Raw genomic sequence first — 15,716 nt, forward strand, 5'->3', positions numbered from 1 at the left:
ATCCCAGCCAGGGCTTTGTCAAGCCTGACCTTAAAAACTTCTAAGGAAGGAGATTCCACCACCTCCCTAGGTAACCCATTCCAGTTCTTCACCACCCTACTAGTGAAAAAGTTTTTCCTAATATCCAACCTAAACCTCCCCCTCTGCAACTTGAGACCATTACTCCTTGTTCTGTCATCTTCTACCACTGAGAACAGTCTAGATCCATCCTCTTTGGAACCCCCCTTTCAGGTAGTTGAAAGCAACTATCAAATCCCCCCTCATTCTTCTCTTCTGCAGACTAAACAATCCCAGTTCCCTCAGCCTCTCCTCATAAGTCATGTGTTCCAGCCCCCTAATCATTTTTGTTGCCCTCCGCTGGACTCTCTCCAATTTATCCACATCCTTCTTGTAGTGTGGGGCCCAAAACAGGACACAGTACTCCAAATGAGGCCTCACCAGTGCTGAGTAGAGGGGAATGATCACATCCCTCGATCTGCTGGAAATGCCCCTACTTATACAACCCAAAATGCCATTAGCCTTGGCAACAAAGGCACACTGTCCTCCTCCCGGCCGCCGGGGGGCGCTGTGCTGAGGGAGCCATGTGAGCTGCCTCCTGGCCCTGTTGCTGCTGTTGCTCCTTGGACCTCTGGCCATGGGGCTCCTGCTGCTGCCTGGTGAGTCCCCGGGTGTGTCCTGCTGCTCGGGCTGCTCCCAGCCGCTCCCCCCGTGTGAGTGTCTGCACCCCCCTGCCTGCAGCCAGCTCCTGCTGCACCCCCTGCCTGCCTGCACCCCCTGCCCGCAGCCAGCCCCTGCCTGCACCCCCTCCCCCTGCCCACAGCCAGCCCCTGCCTGCACCCGCTCCCTCTGCCCGCACCCGCTCCCTCTGCCCACAGCCAGCCCCTGCCTGCACCCCGGGTCCGCAGCCAGCCCCTGCCCGCAGCCAGCCCCTGCCCACAGCCAGCCCCTGTCTGCACCCCCTGCCCACAGTCAGCCCCTGTCGCAGCCAGGCTGTGTCACACTCCCTGCCTCCAGCTAGCCCTTCCCCAAGCCCCTGACTGCAGCCAGTCCCATGTCCACTGGTGCCCTGCAGTTCTCAGGGCACTAACCCTGCACACCTGCTTCAGTGATGGGGGGCAGGGAGCAGCTGGGACCCACACATGTGCACACCCTAGGTTGACCAGACAGCAAGTATGAAAAATCGGGACAGGGGGGTGAGGGGGTAATAGGAGTCTATATAAGAAAAAGACCCAAAAATCAAGACTGTCCCTATAAAATTGGGACATCTGGTCACCCTAGCACACCCCAAGGGAGTGGCGGGGACCCACACGTGAAACAGAGCTCATTTCTAGTTCAGGCCTATCTTTTTTAAAAAGAACTTTAGGTAGGGTTAACATACATCCGTATTTTCCCAGAGATGTCAGGCTTTTTGGTTCTTAAATCACTGCTCTCGGGAAAATACGGACGTATGGTAACCCTATTGGTACAAAAAATACATACTGTGGCACATCCCTTAAATCAGAACTTTTTATAGGGAACCGGTTGTTAAGATTTTAGCAGCTCATCACTGATTAAGAGTATCATTTTATTTTACATACCTATAGTTAGTCTCCTAGTTCTAGTTGTAGTCGTCTTCTCCTTTCTTATTTTATTGGAGGGAGGGAGAAAGACTTAATTTCTTTCCTGCTTTTTCTCCCCGTCAGGGACCCTTTCCCCCAAACGGGGTGTGCCTGGTATGCCAATCTTCAAAAAATATCTCACTAGTAAAGAGGCGATCCCAGTTGCAGACAAGCACTCTCTATGGCCTTCCCCGAGGCAGTGAATGCACTTAATACAAATGTGAGGTCTTTATCAACAACTCTGGCCCAGATGTCACAAAGACAGAGAGGTCTGCCAGAAGATCATCTTCATGGAGGCAGCTCTCCCACCCTGGTTGCCTGGTAGACATGAGACTTCCCCACAGCCTTCTATGTCTAAGGGCTGTGGGTCGAGGAAACAGGCTGTGGACCCATCTCATAAATCATCTAAGAAGAGAGAGGGATGTCCCCACAATAAGCCCTGAGATAGCCATAAGCGATCACCATATTGCTCGGTATCTTCGGCACCGAAACCATCTCATGGTCTTGGTACTGAAGATACCCATGGCTCATGGAGGCCAGCAGCAACCAGTACTACTGACAGGCCCACGGACCTGATGGGCCTGTGCACCAAGTCTTTGGCACCAAAGGACAGGAGTAGGCACTCCTCTAAAAAGACGCTCCCATAATGCAAGTCCACATTGGCACTGCCAATGACGGCTTGCCCGGTACTGAAGCGACCAGTGCGGGCAAGATCCCCATCCACCACTGACACCAGGATGATCAGTTCCGGCGGACTCCCGCCATTCCAGAGACCTTCGCATGCTGAATGCACCATATTCCCCTCCTCTCGGTACTGAGACCTCTTCACCAAACACTGAAAACACTGCCATACCATGCCCCTCTGCCCTCTAGTGAGGGTTCAGACAGTGAGCCAGAGGAGGCAGTGTTTCAGTACTCCTCCCAAGTTCCATATGGTACTCACTACCAACAGAGCCCATAGATGTACCTGCAGATGCCCCTCCCCACACCATCTTGATCTGTCCACCCATGGGTGCCACCACCATCCCAATGGCCATATTGGGACCCTTGGGTGGTGCATTGCCAGCATGCCTCTCAAACTTCAAGCTTTGCCTGAGAGCCCTCGAGGCATACCACCTCAACCACAGCATCCAGAGCTTGAGAACTGCTTCAAGATATTGAGGAACAGGAAGCTGGTACCGAGAACCATATTCTCCTCCTTCTCCAGATAAAGCCATCATGCTCTTCTCTTTCGACCCTTCCAGAAGCTGGCAAAGAGAGTGGCAGACACTGTGTAGATACCCTGGGAGGAACACCCACCATCAACTCCTTGACATCCTCCACTACACTTCCTCCTCAAAGATTGCCCTCCTAATTAATGAGGCCATTTTAGACCTGGCACAGACTGTGTGGCAGAATCAGTGATGCCAACCTGCAAGCGAGCAGACAAAAAATACTTTGTCCCTGCTAAGGAATCTGAATTCCTATTCTCCCACCTGCCACCCAACCCCATCATTGTGGACACCATAAACTCCCGGGGCTGACAACACCAGTCAAGGGCTACTCCCAGTCCCTAGGATAGGGATTGGAAGTGTTTTGACCTTTTTGGTCAGCCACTCTACAATTTTATATTGCCAACTACCAGGCCCTCACAGCGAAATATGATTACATAAATTACTGAAAACTCAGTGACTTTATTGAAAAGATGCCAGAAGCATATGGCGACCAATTTAAGGTCATTATCCAGGGGGACCAATCAGTGGCAAAGATATTGCTGAAGTCTGCACTTGACACGGCAGCTAGGTCCATCTCCATGGCTGCGGTGATGCGACGAATTTTGTGGCTTCATTTATTGGGCTTCCAGAAAGAGGTACTCTACATCATTCTGATTGCTCCTATTTGGCCGAGACAGACTTACCTATCACAGCTTGCATCGTGCCCAATGGTCCCTCTCCCGGACATTCCACACCTCCTCTTGCAGAACACTGAAAAATATTTGGGGGTCATGGTGAATAATTATCCGAACATCAGCTTCTGGTGCGATGTGGCCAAAAGGGCTAATGTGATCTTGGGATGCATAAACAGGGGAACCTCAAATAGGAGTAGAGAGGTTATTGTACCGCTGTATTTGGCACTGGTGTGACCACTGCTGGAATACTGTGTCCATTTCTGGTGCCCACAATTCAAGAAGGATGTTGATAAATTGGAGAGAGTTCAGAGAAGAGTCAAAAGAAATGATTAAAGGATTATAACATGCCTTATAGTGATAGGCTCGAGGAGCTCCATCTATTTATAGCTTAACAAAGAAAAGGGTAAGAGGTGATTTGCTTACAATCTATAAGTACCTGCACGAGAACAGATATTTAATAATGGGCTCTTCATTGTAACAGAGAAAGATATAATATAATCCAATGGCTGGAAGTTGAAGTTAGACAAATACATACTGTAAATACTGAGGGTGAATAACTATTGGAACAGATTACCAGGAACTGTAATAGATCCTCCATCACTGACCATTTTTAAATCAAGATTGGATGTGTTTCTAAAAGATATGCTCTAGGAATTATTTTGGGGAAGTTCTATGGACTGTGTTATACAGAAGGTCACACTGGATGATCATAGTTGTCCCCTCTGGTCTTGGAATCTGTGAATTTATGCCATTGTGGCAAACTAGCAACCTGCACTGGACTATTCCTGCCAGTTGAGGGATAGGGTTAGGGAGTTCTTTGCTGAGTACGGTTGTTGATTACAGTTAATAAAGTTGCAGCCTTGCCATGTAACCTATATTTCTATGTTTGTCTCATTGCTTTGATGTAGAGTAAATAGAAGGAAGCTGGATCAGTCAAAAAGGCTGATTGAGTGTCCATCTTAATAGAGGCTGAGTGTTATTGGGCAAAATATTTTCTTTTTCATTCAAGGGAAATGTGGAATAGTAAGCAAAGTGTCCATAAGCTTAAAAACAGTTGTTATATTGAAAATGTGCTCCTTGCTGTTGCTTTTTCACGAAGGTACCATTTTAGAGATACACTGTATATTTATTTTAGAGGGTTTTTTTGTTTTGTTTTGTTAATTAGGAGTCCGATGTAGCTTATATCCCTACAAGTGGTCTTGGTGGTGAAAATCTAGTCACAGGCTGTCAATCAAGTGAACTCACTGAATGGTATAAGGGAAAATGTTTGTTAGAACAAATTGGTGAGTGTGCCATTCTGCTTGATTTAATATTTATTTGGTACATTGTAATGTTGTTTATGCCAAAAATGTTCTTTTTGGGGGAGGGAAGTGTGTGTGGGGAAATAGAATGCAATATATTTGATTACTTAAGGGAGAAATTGTGAGATGGTCATTTTGATTACTAAATACGGGAAGTCTCAAGGCATTATCAATTTTTTTTTCTTTTCAGATTCTTTCAAGCCACCACAGAGATCAGTGGATAAACCATTTAGATTATGTGTGTCTGATGTTTTTAAAGGTTGGTTTTACTGTGTGTAAATTTTATTTGACCAATCATTTTGAAGATGTAAATAAATCTATCACTTACACACACATTATATGTATGTGTATGTATATATTCTGAAATAATTTTAAATTATTTTAAAATCATATTTCTTATTACTGTTAAAAATCTGACCATAAAATAAGTATAAAAAGAGACTTCTGTTCAGGGGATTATACTTTTTTTCTGTGTGCAAAGCATGTTTATTATTGTGTGTATTCACATTTTACTGATAGAGAAACTGAGGTAAAAGATTGTGACTTGCTTATGGTCATATAATGAGTTGGTTGCAGAATGGGGAATAGAAATCAGGGGTCCTGGCTTCCAATCCAGTTCTTATTCCTTGAGACCATAACTAAGTGACACAGTGATCTGAGATTTAATATCCAACCTGACATAGTAACCATTAATTTATTGTCACATCATAAATTGTATTGTTTTACTGTTGAAACTTTAAGAATTTATCATATTGTTTGTATAGTGTGTACATACTTGGAATTAGAGTGATAGTATAGTAATCTGAACATCAGGTTTAAAAAGCCAGTGAAAATGGAACCATGTTCAAATATTGGCAATGGTAGAAAAATGCAGTCCATGCAGATTGGGAGTGGGTCTTTTTCAAAGAGACCTTAAAAAAACTTAGGACCTATCAGCTCTGCAAGAACATTGAGAATCTCATGTTAAATACTGGAACACTAGATAAGGGTTTGTCCCAATACCTTGGCCAAAATTTCCATGACTGTACTGAGTGGTGCATACCAGAGTAAATGTTGTTACAGTGTTGCTATATGTATATAGTATGTAAAGCTCATTGAGAACCTTTATGATGAAAGGCTTTATTATTTGCAATAACTAATTTTGCATTGAGCTTAATTTTACAGATATACTAATGAACTAAAATGAATAATTTCAGTAAACCTACTCTATAAAAATGTGCATTTGCCAAATTTATTTTTGGTGGTGATTATGGGAAATATGTCATATATAGGGTCTGTTGTTTAAATAGTTAATATTATTATAATTGCATGTACAGATCACACCAAGAATTTTTGCATACATGGCTAGTTTTGAACACACATCCAGCTTTGAAATTTGGGCTCTTAGTTTTTTATTTTCATTTTTTTTTGTTCCCCCCAGTATACACTGCTCTCTCACTTTCCACACTTTTGGAGTGTTAAATGTTTTTTTTATCATTTGACCAACGTGATAATTCATCTATAAGTTTGCTCTAATGGAGAGGAAAAATGTCCCATTGGCACATCTGGTAATGCTTCTCTAGGTACATATGCTGGAGCACCGTACAATAATGGCAATGAGTAGGAAAGGAGGAAATATTATTCTATGCCCCCTGGTGAATATAGCATACATACATAAAAGAAATGTTTCCAGATGCACACTGAAACTTCGAAAACTTTGTTTAAAAAGACATTTTGTCGGAAACCAAACCAAACATACCTGCATATATGCCGTCTCCATAGTTTTGGAGATAGAACTTTGCTTCAAGTGTACCAGTAAGAGCAAGAACAGTAGCACACCGCTCACTTTTTAATAAATAACCAGTATGAACATTCATATGACTAGAAATGTACCGACCAGTATATAGACTTTCAAAATGAGAAATATACTTTGTAAATCCAATACTTATTTATTCATAAAAAATGCAACACTCATCCACCATTATTGTGGTACGTTTGGGTAGTAAACCAATCTTCAGCTGACTTCCTGAGAGTATAAAATATGCCAATAGTTTCCAGAATTTCTGGTTCATTGGACAATAAACATGCATGAATGCATGGGGGTTTATTAAGGTGTCTCAGTAAATATTTTTATCTGTAAATAGCGTTTGGGCTGCTTAAAATCAAATAGGCTAATGATCTAATTCTTGTATCAAAAAGCTAAAAACTGGATTTTTATGCAACCACATGAATTTTAAAGTACAGGGTTTCTGCTCGTAGTTAAGAAAAATATCAGATCAAGGGGTTTTGGAATTAATGGTTTGTTTTCAGTATGATGTAAAACTGGTGACTTTACAAGTAATGAATACTGACTCAGCTGAGAAAAATGCTTTTTATCACATTAAAATCTGTCTACATTGCTAATGGGTTAATTGTATATAAAAATGCACCTTACCATGTAGTTAATTGTTTTATTATTTTAAATGATTAACATGCTTATTACAGACCAAGGATCAGGATTTTGTGTGACTGGTAAAATAGAAGCAGGCTATATTCAGACTGGAGACCGACTTCTGGCTATGCCTCCCAATGAAACTTGCACTGCAAAAGGTATAGTATTCAAAAGCTTGTTTACTTTCAGGTCAATACTGGTCTAGAAACAGTTACTGAAATGGTAACAGGTTGTCAAACTGATACTAACTGTCAAACATAACATGTGAAAGCATAAACGAATTTTAGATGTGACGGTATAAATATCTGTCTTTGAAAGATATGTGAAAGTTCATATGGTTTTATCATCTTTTTTACAATGCTAGTTATTCCAAATTTGTCAGCCTCATGATTTTTTCAGTGAAAATGTGAGAGTTTTGCAGTTAATAGCTATAAAATGTATGAAACACAAAAAATCATTAGTAGTCAGATTTACTTATGAGCATTGCAATTTTTGTGTGGGTTTTAAACAGCCCTTGCCGGTAAATCTTAACTTCTGAAGTTTTTTATATGCTGTAAGACATTCCTTGCTAGGGGACGGAGGCACTTAGCAGCCCAACTGGATCCCAGGTGCTCAGTGGAGAATTGCAAATATATTTCTGCAGTCTTAAAAATTGCAAGGAACAATGCCAAATACGTTTTCAGCATTTAATTTTATTTTTTCTCAATTTTCTTAATTCCTGTATCAACAAATGGAAGGGAGAATAAATTTGTGTTGAAAATAAGTTTTGTTTCAGTGTATTTTTCTGATGATGGTAAAAAGTTGCATAACTGAGGAAAATTGCTGAATATCTATTTCTGTCAACAATGAAATGTATAGTATTCAGCATTGGGGGAAATTAAAACCCATTTTTCTGATTTGGTCATATGGAAGAGTTGATGCTAAATTTATTATTTGTTTTGTACCACTGGCTAATGACTGAACAATTTAGCCCTCATGAAGAAAAATTCAGAATATTTGTGTACTGATATTGATATGCAAAGTAATGGCTGGTACATTTAAAAATGTTAAGCTGCAAATACTTCTCCATTACATGGAACAGAAGTGAAAAACATGACATTATTATGTGTTGGAACAAAATCTTCATACAGTTTGCATATATATGCCCTGCTATGTATATTTAAACTAGATGAAAAATAACAGTGGTTTAAAACATATGTTTATATGTTTCTTTTCTGCAGTACACTCTGTTGCCCTGGTTCCTAGTGCAACTTAGAGTCCAAGGGAAAGTTACAGCAGTCAGAGTATGCTATATACAAGTTAAGTGCGGGGATGCCCTGGCCACTTTCCTACACAGGTTGCAGGAGAGTAGGAGGTAGCACAGAAACTACTATGAGAGGTCTACGTCACCTGAGGATCCCCCATCCTATGTTGGGAAGGTCCATCTGGGGCTGGAGCATCACATAGTGGCTCAAATGTAACTGAGGATTTGGAGCCATTGTTTATCAAATGCTACATAAGGAGGAGAAAATAATGTTATATATTTGTATTTCAGTACAAACTTGAGGCATGCTAACTTGTATATGGTATGCTACCAGCTTATCACTTCTAACAGAAAGTAAAGTCTGAACTTCATTTATCCGTGTATGGGAGTGCCACCTGTAGGTGAAGTAATTATCAACATGGCTTAACAAAGTAGTTCCTCATGACACTGACATGCTTGAATTTGAATGACACTGTATGCCTATTCTGGAAGGGAGCAGGAGAGACAGATTTGCAAACGAAGAAATACAGTTTGGTACATGTTAACATGAAATGTGTTTTGTTTAAATTGTTGTGATCTGCAGTGAAACAGACCTAGGTCTGTGGATGTGTGCAGTATTTATAAAATGAAAACTTTTGCTAACACTTATCTTTCTTCTGATCAATATAATTCATTTAAAAGTCATGATGATTTTTTTATTCTCACTCATAAGTCTACACCAGTGGTCACCAACTAGTCGATCGTGATTGACTGGTTGATCCTAGAGATCTCCCAGTCGATCGTGATCTCTGGCTGTGCAGTGTGGCTGCTTCCGGAAGCAACCAGTGCAGCCCCACAGCCCTGCGGGCGGCGGGGGCAGGGGTCTCCCTCCACATGCTTGTCCTTCCTGCAAACACCGTCCCCTCAGCTCTCATTGGCCAGGAAAGCTGCGAGGGCAGTGCTTGCAGAGAAGGACAGCGCACAGAGCCACATGCCCCCAGGGCCGCCCAGAGGATTCCGGGGGCCCGGGGTCTTTGGCGGCGGGGGGCCCTTCTCTTCTGGGACCCACCACCGAAGTGCCCTAAAGACCCGCGGCGGACCCCCCACCCCCCCCCGCCTCCGAATTACCGCCGAAGCCGGACCCGCCGCCGTAGTGCAGCCCGGTCTTCGGCGGTAATTCGGCGGAGGGGGGCCCCGCCGCAGGTCTTCAGGGCACTTCGGCGGCGGGTCCCGGAAGGGAAGGGCCCCCCGCCAGCGAATTACCGCCGAAGACTGGGCTGAACTTCGGCGGCGGGTCCCGCTCAGTCTTCGGCGGTAATTCGCTGGCGGGGGGTCCTTCCGCCCCGGAGTGGAAGGACCCCTGCCAGCGAAGACCGGGAGCAGAAGAAGCTCCTGCGTCCGGCCCCGCAAGAGTTTTCCGGGCCCCCCGGAGGGAGTGAAGGACCCCGCTCCAGGGGCCCCGAAAAACTCTGGTGGGGGCCCCTGTGGGGCTCGGGGCCTGGGGCAAATTGCCCCTCTTGACCCCCCTCTGGGCGGCCCTGCATGCCCCCTACCTGTCCCCCGGGGGGCCACAGAAGTGCATTGGCCCCTTCCAGAAGTGGGACCACGGTAGGCAGGGAGCCTGCCTTAGCCTTGCTGCACCTGCCACTGCCTGGGAGCTGCCAGAGGTAAGTGCTGTCCAGCAGGAGGCAGGGCCAGCTCTACTGTTTTCGCTGCCCCAAGCAGCGCACCGAATTACTGCCGCGGATGGCGGGGGCAGTCCGTGTGCCGTTAGAGTGGCACACACGTTTCCGCAGTTGCGGCAATTTGGCGACAGCTTCTGTCTTCAGCCAGAAGACAGAAGCTGCGCCGCCGCGGACAGCTGAACATAGAAGCTGCCACCGAATTGCCGCCGTCGCGGAAACACGCATGCCGCCCTAATGGCACATGGACTGCCCCCGCCATCTGTGGCGGCAATTCGGCGTGCTCCTTGGGGGCAAAAACACACAGACTGCTGCCCCTTGCAGATTGCTGCCCCAAGCACCTGTTTGGAATGCTGGTGCCTGGAGCCGGCTTTGGCAGGAGGCTGCACCTCATCCCTGAGCCCCCTCCTGGAGCCAGCACCCCATACCCTCTCCTGTACCCCAAGCCCTACCCTGAGCCCCCTCCCGGAGCCAGTAACCCATACCCCCTTCTTCACCTTGAACCGCTTCTTACACCTCAAGCCTCAACCCAGAGCTACCTCCCAGAGCCAGTACCCTGCACCCCCTCCTGGACCCCAACACTCTGCCCCAGCCCAGAGCCCCTCCTGCACCCAAACTCCCTCCTAGAGCTTGCACCCCTCACCCTCTCCCGAACCCCAACCCCCTACCCGAACCTGGTGAAAGTGAGTGAGGGCAGGGGAAAGTGAGCGATTGTGTGTGTGCTTGGGGGGGGAGGGGTGAGCGGAGCGGGGCTTTGGGAAAGGAGCGGGCCTCAGGGAAGAGGGAGGGTAGATTCTGGGTTGCCCTTGTATTCAAAAAGTGATCTTGGGTGTAAAAAGGTTGGAGACCACTGGTCTACACCCAGGAGTGTATACATCACAGACAGAATAGAATACCTATTTAAATGCTTTCTAATAGATAACATGATGCTGCAACCCAAAGTCATTTGTTTCATTCTTCTATGATGGAGAGAGAGCGAGCGCTAACCCACTTAGGGTAAATGAAAGTTGCCACTAGAGCCATTAAGGAACATGAAAGGCGGTGTAAAATATGCATGTGCATCAGAGGATGGGTGGGGCAAGCACTGTGGTATTAGTGCACAGTAGTATTTTCGAGACCGCATCATCTGCGCTGTGTGACTAGCAGCAGGTCCACTCCCATGACTTAGACAAAGCCATATTAATATACAGGGTGGAGTGAGAGCGATAAGTCCTGACAAAAAAAAATTGTTTCCTCTATACTTTTAGTCAAAAGCTTTTACTCTCAGCCCATTCATATTGAAAACTGATGAGTAATGGTTGATGAAGCACAAATGGCCCAAACAGAGCTGTTTGTTTGTAGCTCAGAACCTAGGTACTTCACTGTGAGGTTCTGTTCTTACTCATTTCCAGGAATCACACTGCATGATGAACCAGTTGATTGGGCTGCAGCAGGAGATCACGTTAGTCTCACTTTGACCGGCATGGATATCATCAAAATCAAGTGAGTCCAAATCTGAGTTTCAGTGTAAGCAACGGTTTGTTTTTAATGAAAAACCTTTTAACTACTACACTTTACAGTCAGCGGTTTACTTGAAGAATGATTTGGTTACCAGGATATTTAAAACCAAAGTGATGCATATCACCTGGCCTGCATGTACAAACGTTGGAAACATCTGCTGCATGTGCAACGGCAACCTCAGAAGAACACTGTTAGTGTTTGTGATTAATTCACCCTAATACTGGCAGAAGTGATTGTAAAAGCCTTTTGCTTATGCGTCCCATTCTTGGAATCTTAAAACACACATCTTAATTGCTAAATGGAACTTCAGAGACTACTCTAATATTATATTTAGAATTTAGATGATAATATAAAAGATTTACCAAGAATTTCACCAAACTGTAAATCATCCAGACAACAAAGCATGTCTAAATTGCTAGCACGTACAAGTCTTGTACCAGTAACTAAAAATGGCCAAACTATTTGTAGTGAACAATTCATTCAATAAATTTAGCCTCTTATTCTGTTTCTAAATTATTGGGAAACATATGTCAATTTTTTAAATAAATTGATTGATCCAGGCTTACTTAATAAATGGCTTTTTATAAGCATATTTCAGCCTACTCATTTCTAACAATGTGTTTGCCACAACTGTTGCAATTAGTATTGGCTATTTGTAAATTGCTATTCATGCAACATGATTGGTAATGTAATTCATATGGCTTCGTTTCTGCTTCTGGGTCAGACCAAACTCACATGGATCATGGTTAGTATTGAGTGACACAGGCAATGCTCACCTTATCTCTCTTTGCCCACAAAAATATGGTTTCTTGATTTAACACTGCCAGTTGCTCTTCTTAGATTCAATATAGTTCTATTATGAAGGTGGATTTATTTTTTATAACTGAATGTAGTGCTGATGAAAGTTGTGAGGTTTGACAATGCTGGAGATGGAAGTCCTCAAGCCACAGAACAGGTAAATAATAGGCAGCAGCACTGCAAATTTACCCATCCCATCTTGGCAAGAGATGACCTCTGGGTAACAGGCTAATTTATTCTCCTGAGTGTCTCTTTTCACCACATGTCATTTCAGAAGAATTTTAGCAGTGGAGGTACTTGTCCATTTGGATCTTGCCATAATTCTTTGTGCTCATCCACAAAACAGCTTTTATATCCTGTAGTAATGCATTTGACTGGGTGCTTTAATAGTGCGATGTTTTCTTTTCACATAGAGCATATTAATGTGTCACTTCTTTTACGTAGTGTTTACTTCAAAATACACCGCTTAACATTTTTCCAATATACTCTCCGAATATTTGTCTTTTTGCTTCCTCTTGTAGTGTTGGCTGTATATTTTGTGGTCTGAAGGAACCCATCAAAGCCTGCACTCGTTTCAGAGCTCGAGTCCTCATCTTTAATATTGATGTCCCCATTACTAAAGGATTCCCTGTAAGTCTTGAAATATTCTTCTCTTTGAATGTTCTGATTTTCTTTCTAGGTGGCTCAGTATTCTTGTTGATAAAAACGAATTTCATATTCAAGGCGAGGAAAAACTTTAATAAACAAAATTGCGAAATCAGTGGCATTCTCTTGAAATTCCAGATTCTAGTTTAAAGAGGATGCAGAGTTACAGCTTTGGAGTCAGATGCTGGTGCCTGCTGGTTTCTGATATGTTGATATGCCCTGTTCAGAGAATGTGGGGGTTACACCCACTGGTTTCAGCCAGGCCTGTCATTAATAAGACAACGTATGAGTGACTGTAGAAATTTACCTGGCAGTAAATTACCTAAAAATCTCAGTGCCTGCCACAGGACTACACTGATGTGGTAGGGTTCAAAAATGAATAGTAACCAAAAAACTTAGAGTGAATGAAGTATTTATTGTAATGTGTAAAAGTATAACCCGTAAGAGAGATCTAGCAGTCATGTCCACAAAGATCCCATAAAGTCCAGGATGTGGCTCCCCAGGAGATAAGCTCTGACTGAAAGAACAGTGTTTGTCTACATTATAATTTGAGGTGCCATTGCAGCAAGCACAGACACACGTGAGTTAGCTTGGATCTAGCTAGCTTGAGTAACAGTAGCAGCGTAGCCGTAGCAGTATGGGTTGTATAAGTCTGCTATACTCAAGAGGCTATCCCTTGCTTACACTGCTTCATAACTATTGTTACTTGAGCTAGTGCTAGCTCAGGTATGTCTACATGTGCTGCAATGAGAGGGTTTGTGAAGATGAGGTACAAATGCTTCACTGAGGAATGTCCATAAGTAAAGCAAGGGATTTTATACTGATGCCAGCATGTGTGCTACTGTTGGGCCAGTCCTTTATTTTGGCATGTGCATCAGTAGACAGAATTTTTCAGAAGTCAAACTTTAGACCTTGAGGATCTTTCAGGCTCTTAAAATGTAGGTAGGTGTAAATGTAGAATTTTAAAATGTAGGTTACTAACTGAAAAAAGTAAATTATTGTTATTTTAGGTGCTTTTACACTATCAAACCGTAAGTGAGCCTGCCACTATTAGACGATTATTGAGTATCCTTCACAAGAGTACTGGCGAAGTTACAAAGAAAAAACCTAAGTAAGTATTTGTGAGGTGGACATTAATTACAATAGAAATTTGACAGTTTCAAATTGGTTAATATAAAACAAATTGGATCGTATTATTACTGAACATATTCTGTTTAAAGATAAAGTAATAATATACTTACATATTGTATACTGCTTTTCATCTGTAGAGCTCAAAGCACTTTATAAAGCAAGGTGAGTATCTTTATCCTTGTTTTACAGATGCTAAGGCACAGAGAAGTGAATTGACTTGTCCAGTGTCACACAACAGGTCATTAGCAGAGTCAGGAATAAAACAAGGATTCCCTGATTCCCACCTCAGTGCCCTGTTCACTAAACCATGCTCCTGTTGTTTTACTTCTTGAAACAGGATAGAGTCTATAGCAGGGGTAGGCGACCTATGGCATGCGTGCCAAAGGTGGCACACAAGCTGATTTTCAGTGGCACTCACACTGCCCGGGTCCTGGCCGCCGGTCCAGGGGCTCTGCGTTTTAATTTGTTTAAATTAAGCTTCTTAAACATTTTTAAAACCTTATTTACTTTATATACAACAATAGTTTAGTTATATATTACAGATTTATAGAACGAGACCTTCTAAAAACATTAAAATATATTACTGTCACGCCAAACCTTAAATTAGAGTGAATAAATGAAGACTTGGCACACCATTTCTGAAAGGTTGCCGACCCCCTGGTCTATAGTATGGCTTTGGATACTGGTTGATTAAAGCCATACTCTGGTTGACATATTGTTGCATGGCTGTGACATTACCAAAATGGACCTCTCACTGAAAAGAAATGCAGAGGAAATCCTGAATCCCCCCAAAAAATCTCTGTGTTTTGTCGCTAGAAAAGAGATGACATCGATGCCCCTCAGTATTATACACTGTTCTCTCTATCTCGCACTGATTTTTTTTTTTTCCTGCTAAGCAGAGATAGGCTGACTCACTACTTGGTTGGGTGACCACTAGGGGAAAAATGGAGGTGATGGGGATTCAGTAGAGGCCACTCATCTGATTTAATACTGCTTTAGACAGTGTTCCAGCTTGGCAGTATTGTCATTCGCATGAGACTTAAAACTGAGATCCTACTGCTTGTGGTCATTAAAGATCCCTTGGTCTTTCACAAGAGTAGCATTATTAGCCTGGTGCTTAACCAATGTCCCTCTTGGGTAATTACATTCTGCTTGATTTAATTTAAAAATCCAACCTGTAGTTTCAGTTGGACACAACATTTTTCCCTTTTTGCCCTAAGCTGTTGTGTGATAGTACTGTGCACTGTTAAACAGTTGTTTCATGTTATTCCACACATTGAAGTATTTAATTCCTGTAATTTCTAATGTCTGTAACACACTTTGACATGCACCTAGATGAAAAATGCTATGTAAATGAAACATCATTAATGATTAACAGCAATTTAGAAAGAGACTGCACATCCAGCTGGTGGAAACAATTATCTACAGTGTGTGGCATTTAGTAATAGCAGAAAAAGTTGAGAGAGAGCTTTTAAAGAGTTACATTTTATTTCAGAACATGAATAGATGAAGCAATATTTAAGTAATCTGAAAGGAAAATG

The 15,716-nt window shown here is 43.1% G+C and overlaps 1 protein-coding gene across 3 annotated transcripts in view; it reads left to right on the forward strand.

Annotated features, from left to right (window-relative positions):
• The window catches only part of HBS1L (HBS1 like translational GTPase), a 131,505-nt gene that overhangs the window by 111,270 nt on the left and 4,519 nt on the right, over positions 1–15,716 (forward strand). For all 3 annotated transcript variants that reach the window (XM_039531471.1, XM_039531470.1, XM_039531472.1), the window contains exons 14-19: positions 4,652–4,769; positions 4,978–5,046; positions 7,251–7,355; positions 11,493–11,583; positions 12,921–13,029; positions 14,055–14,155. In XM_039531471.1, the coding sequence (XP_039387405.1) occupies positions 4,652–4,769; positions 4,978–5,046; positions 7,251–7,355; positions 11,493–11,583; positions 12,921–13,029; positions 14,055–14,155 (593 nt within the window). The remainder of the gene's footprint in view (positions 1–4,651; positions 4,770–4,977; positions 5,047–7,250; positions 7,356–11,492; positions 11,584–12,920; positions 13,030–14,054; positions 14,156–15,716) is intronic.

The sequence above is a fragment of the Mauremys reevesii genome, linkage group 3 (assembly GCF_016161935.1).
Source record: "Mauremys reevesii isolate NIE-2019 linkage group 3, ASM1616193v1, whole genome shotgun sequence".
In the NCBI taxonomy this organism is placed as follows: Eukaryota; Metazoa; Chordata; order Testudines; family Geoemydidae; genus Mauremys; species Mauremys reevesii.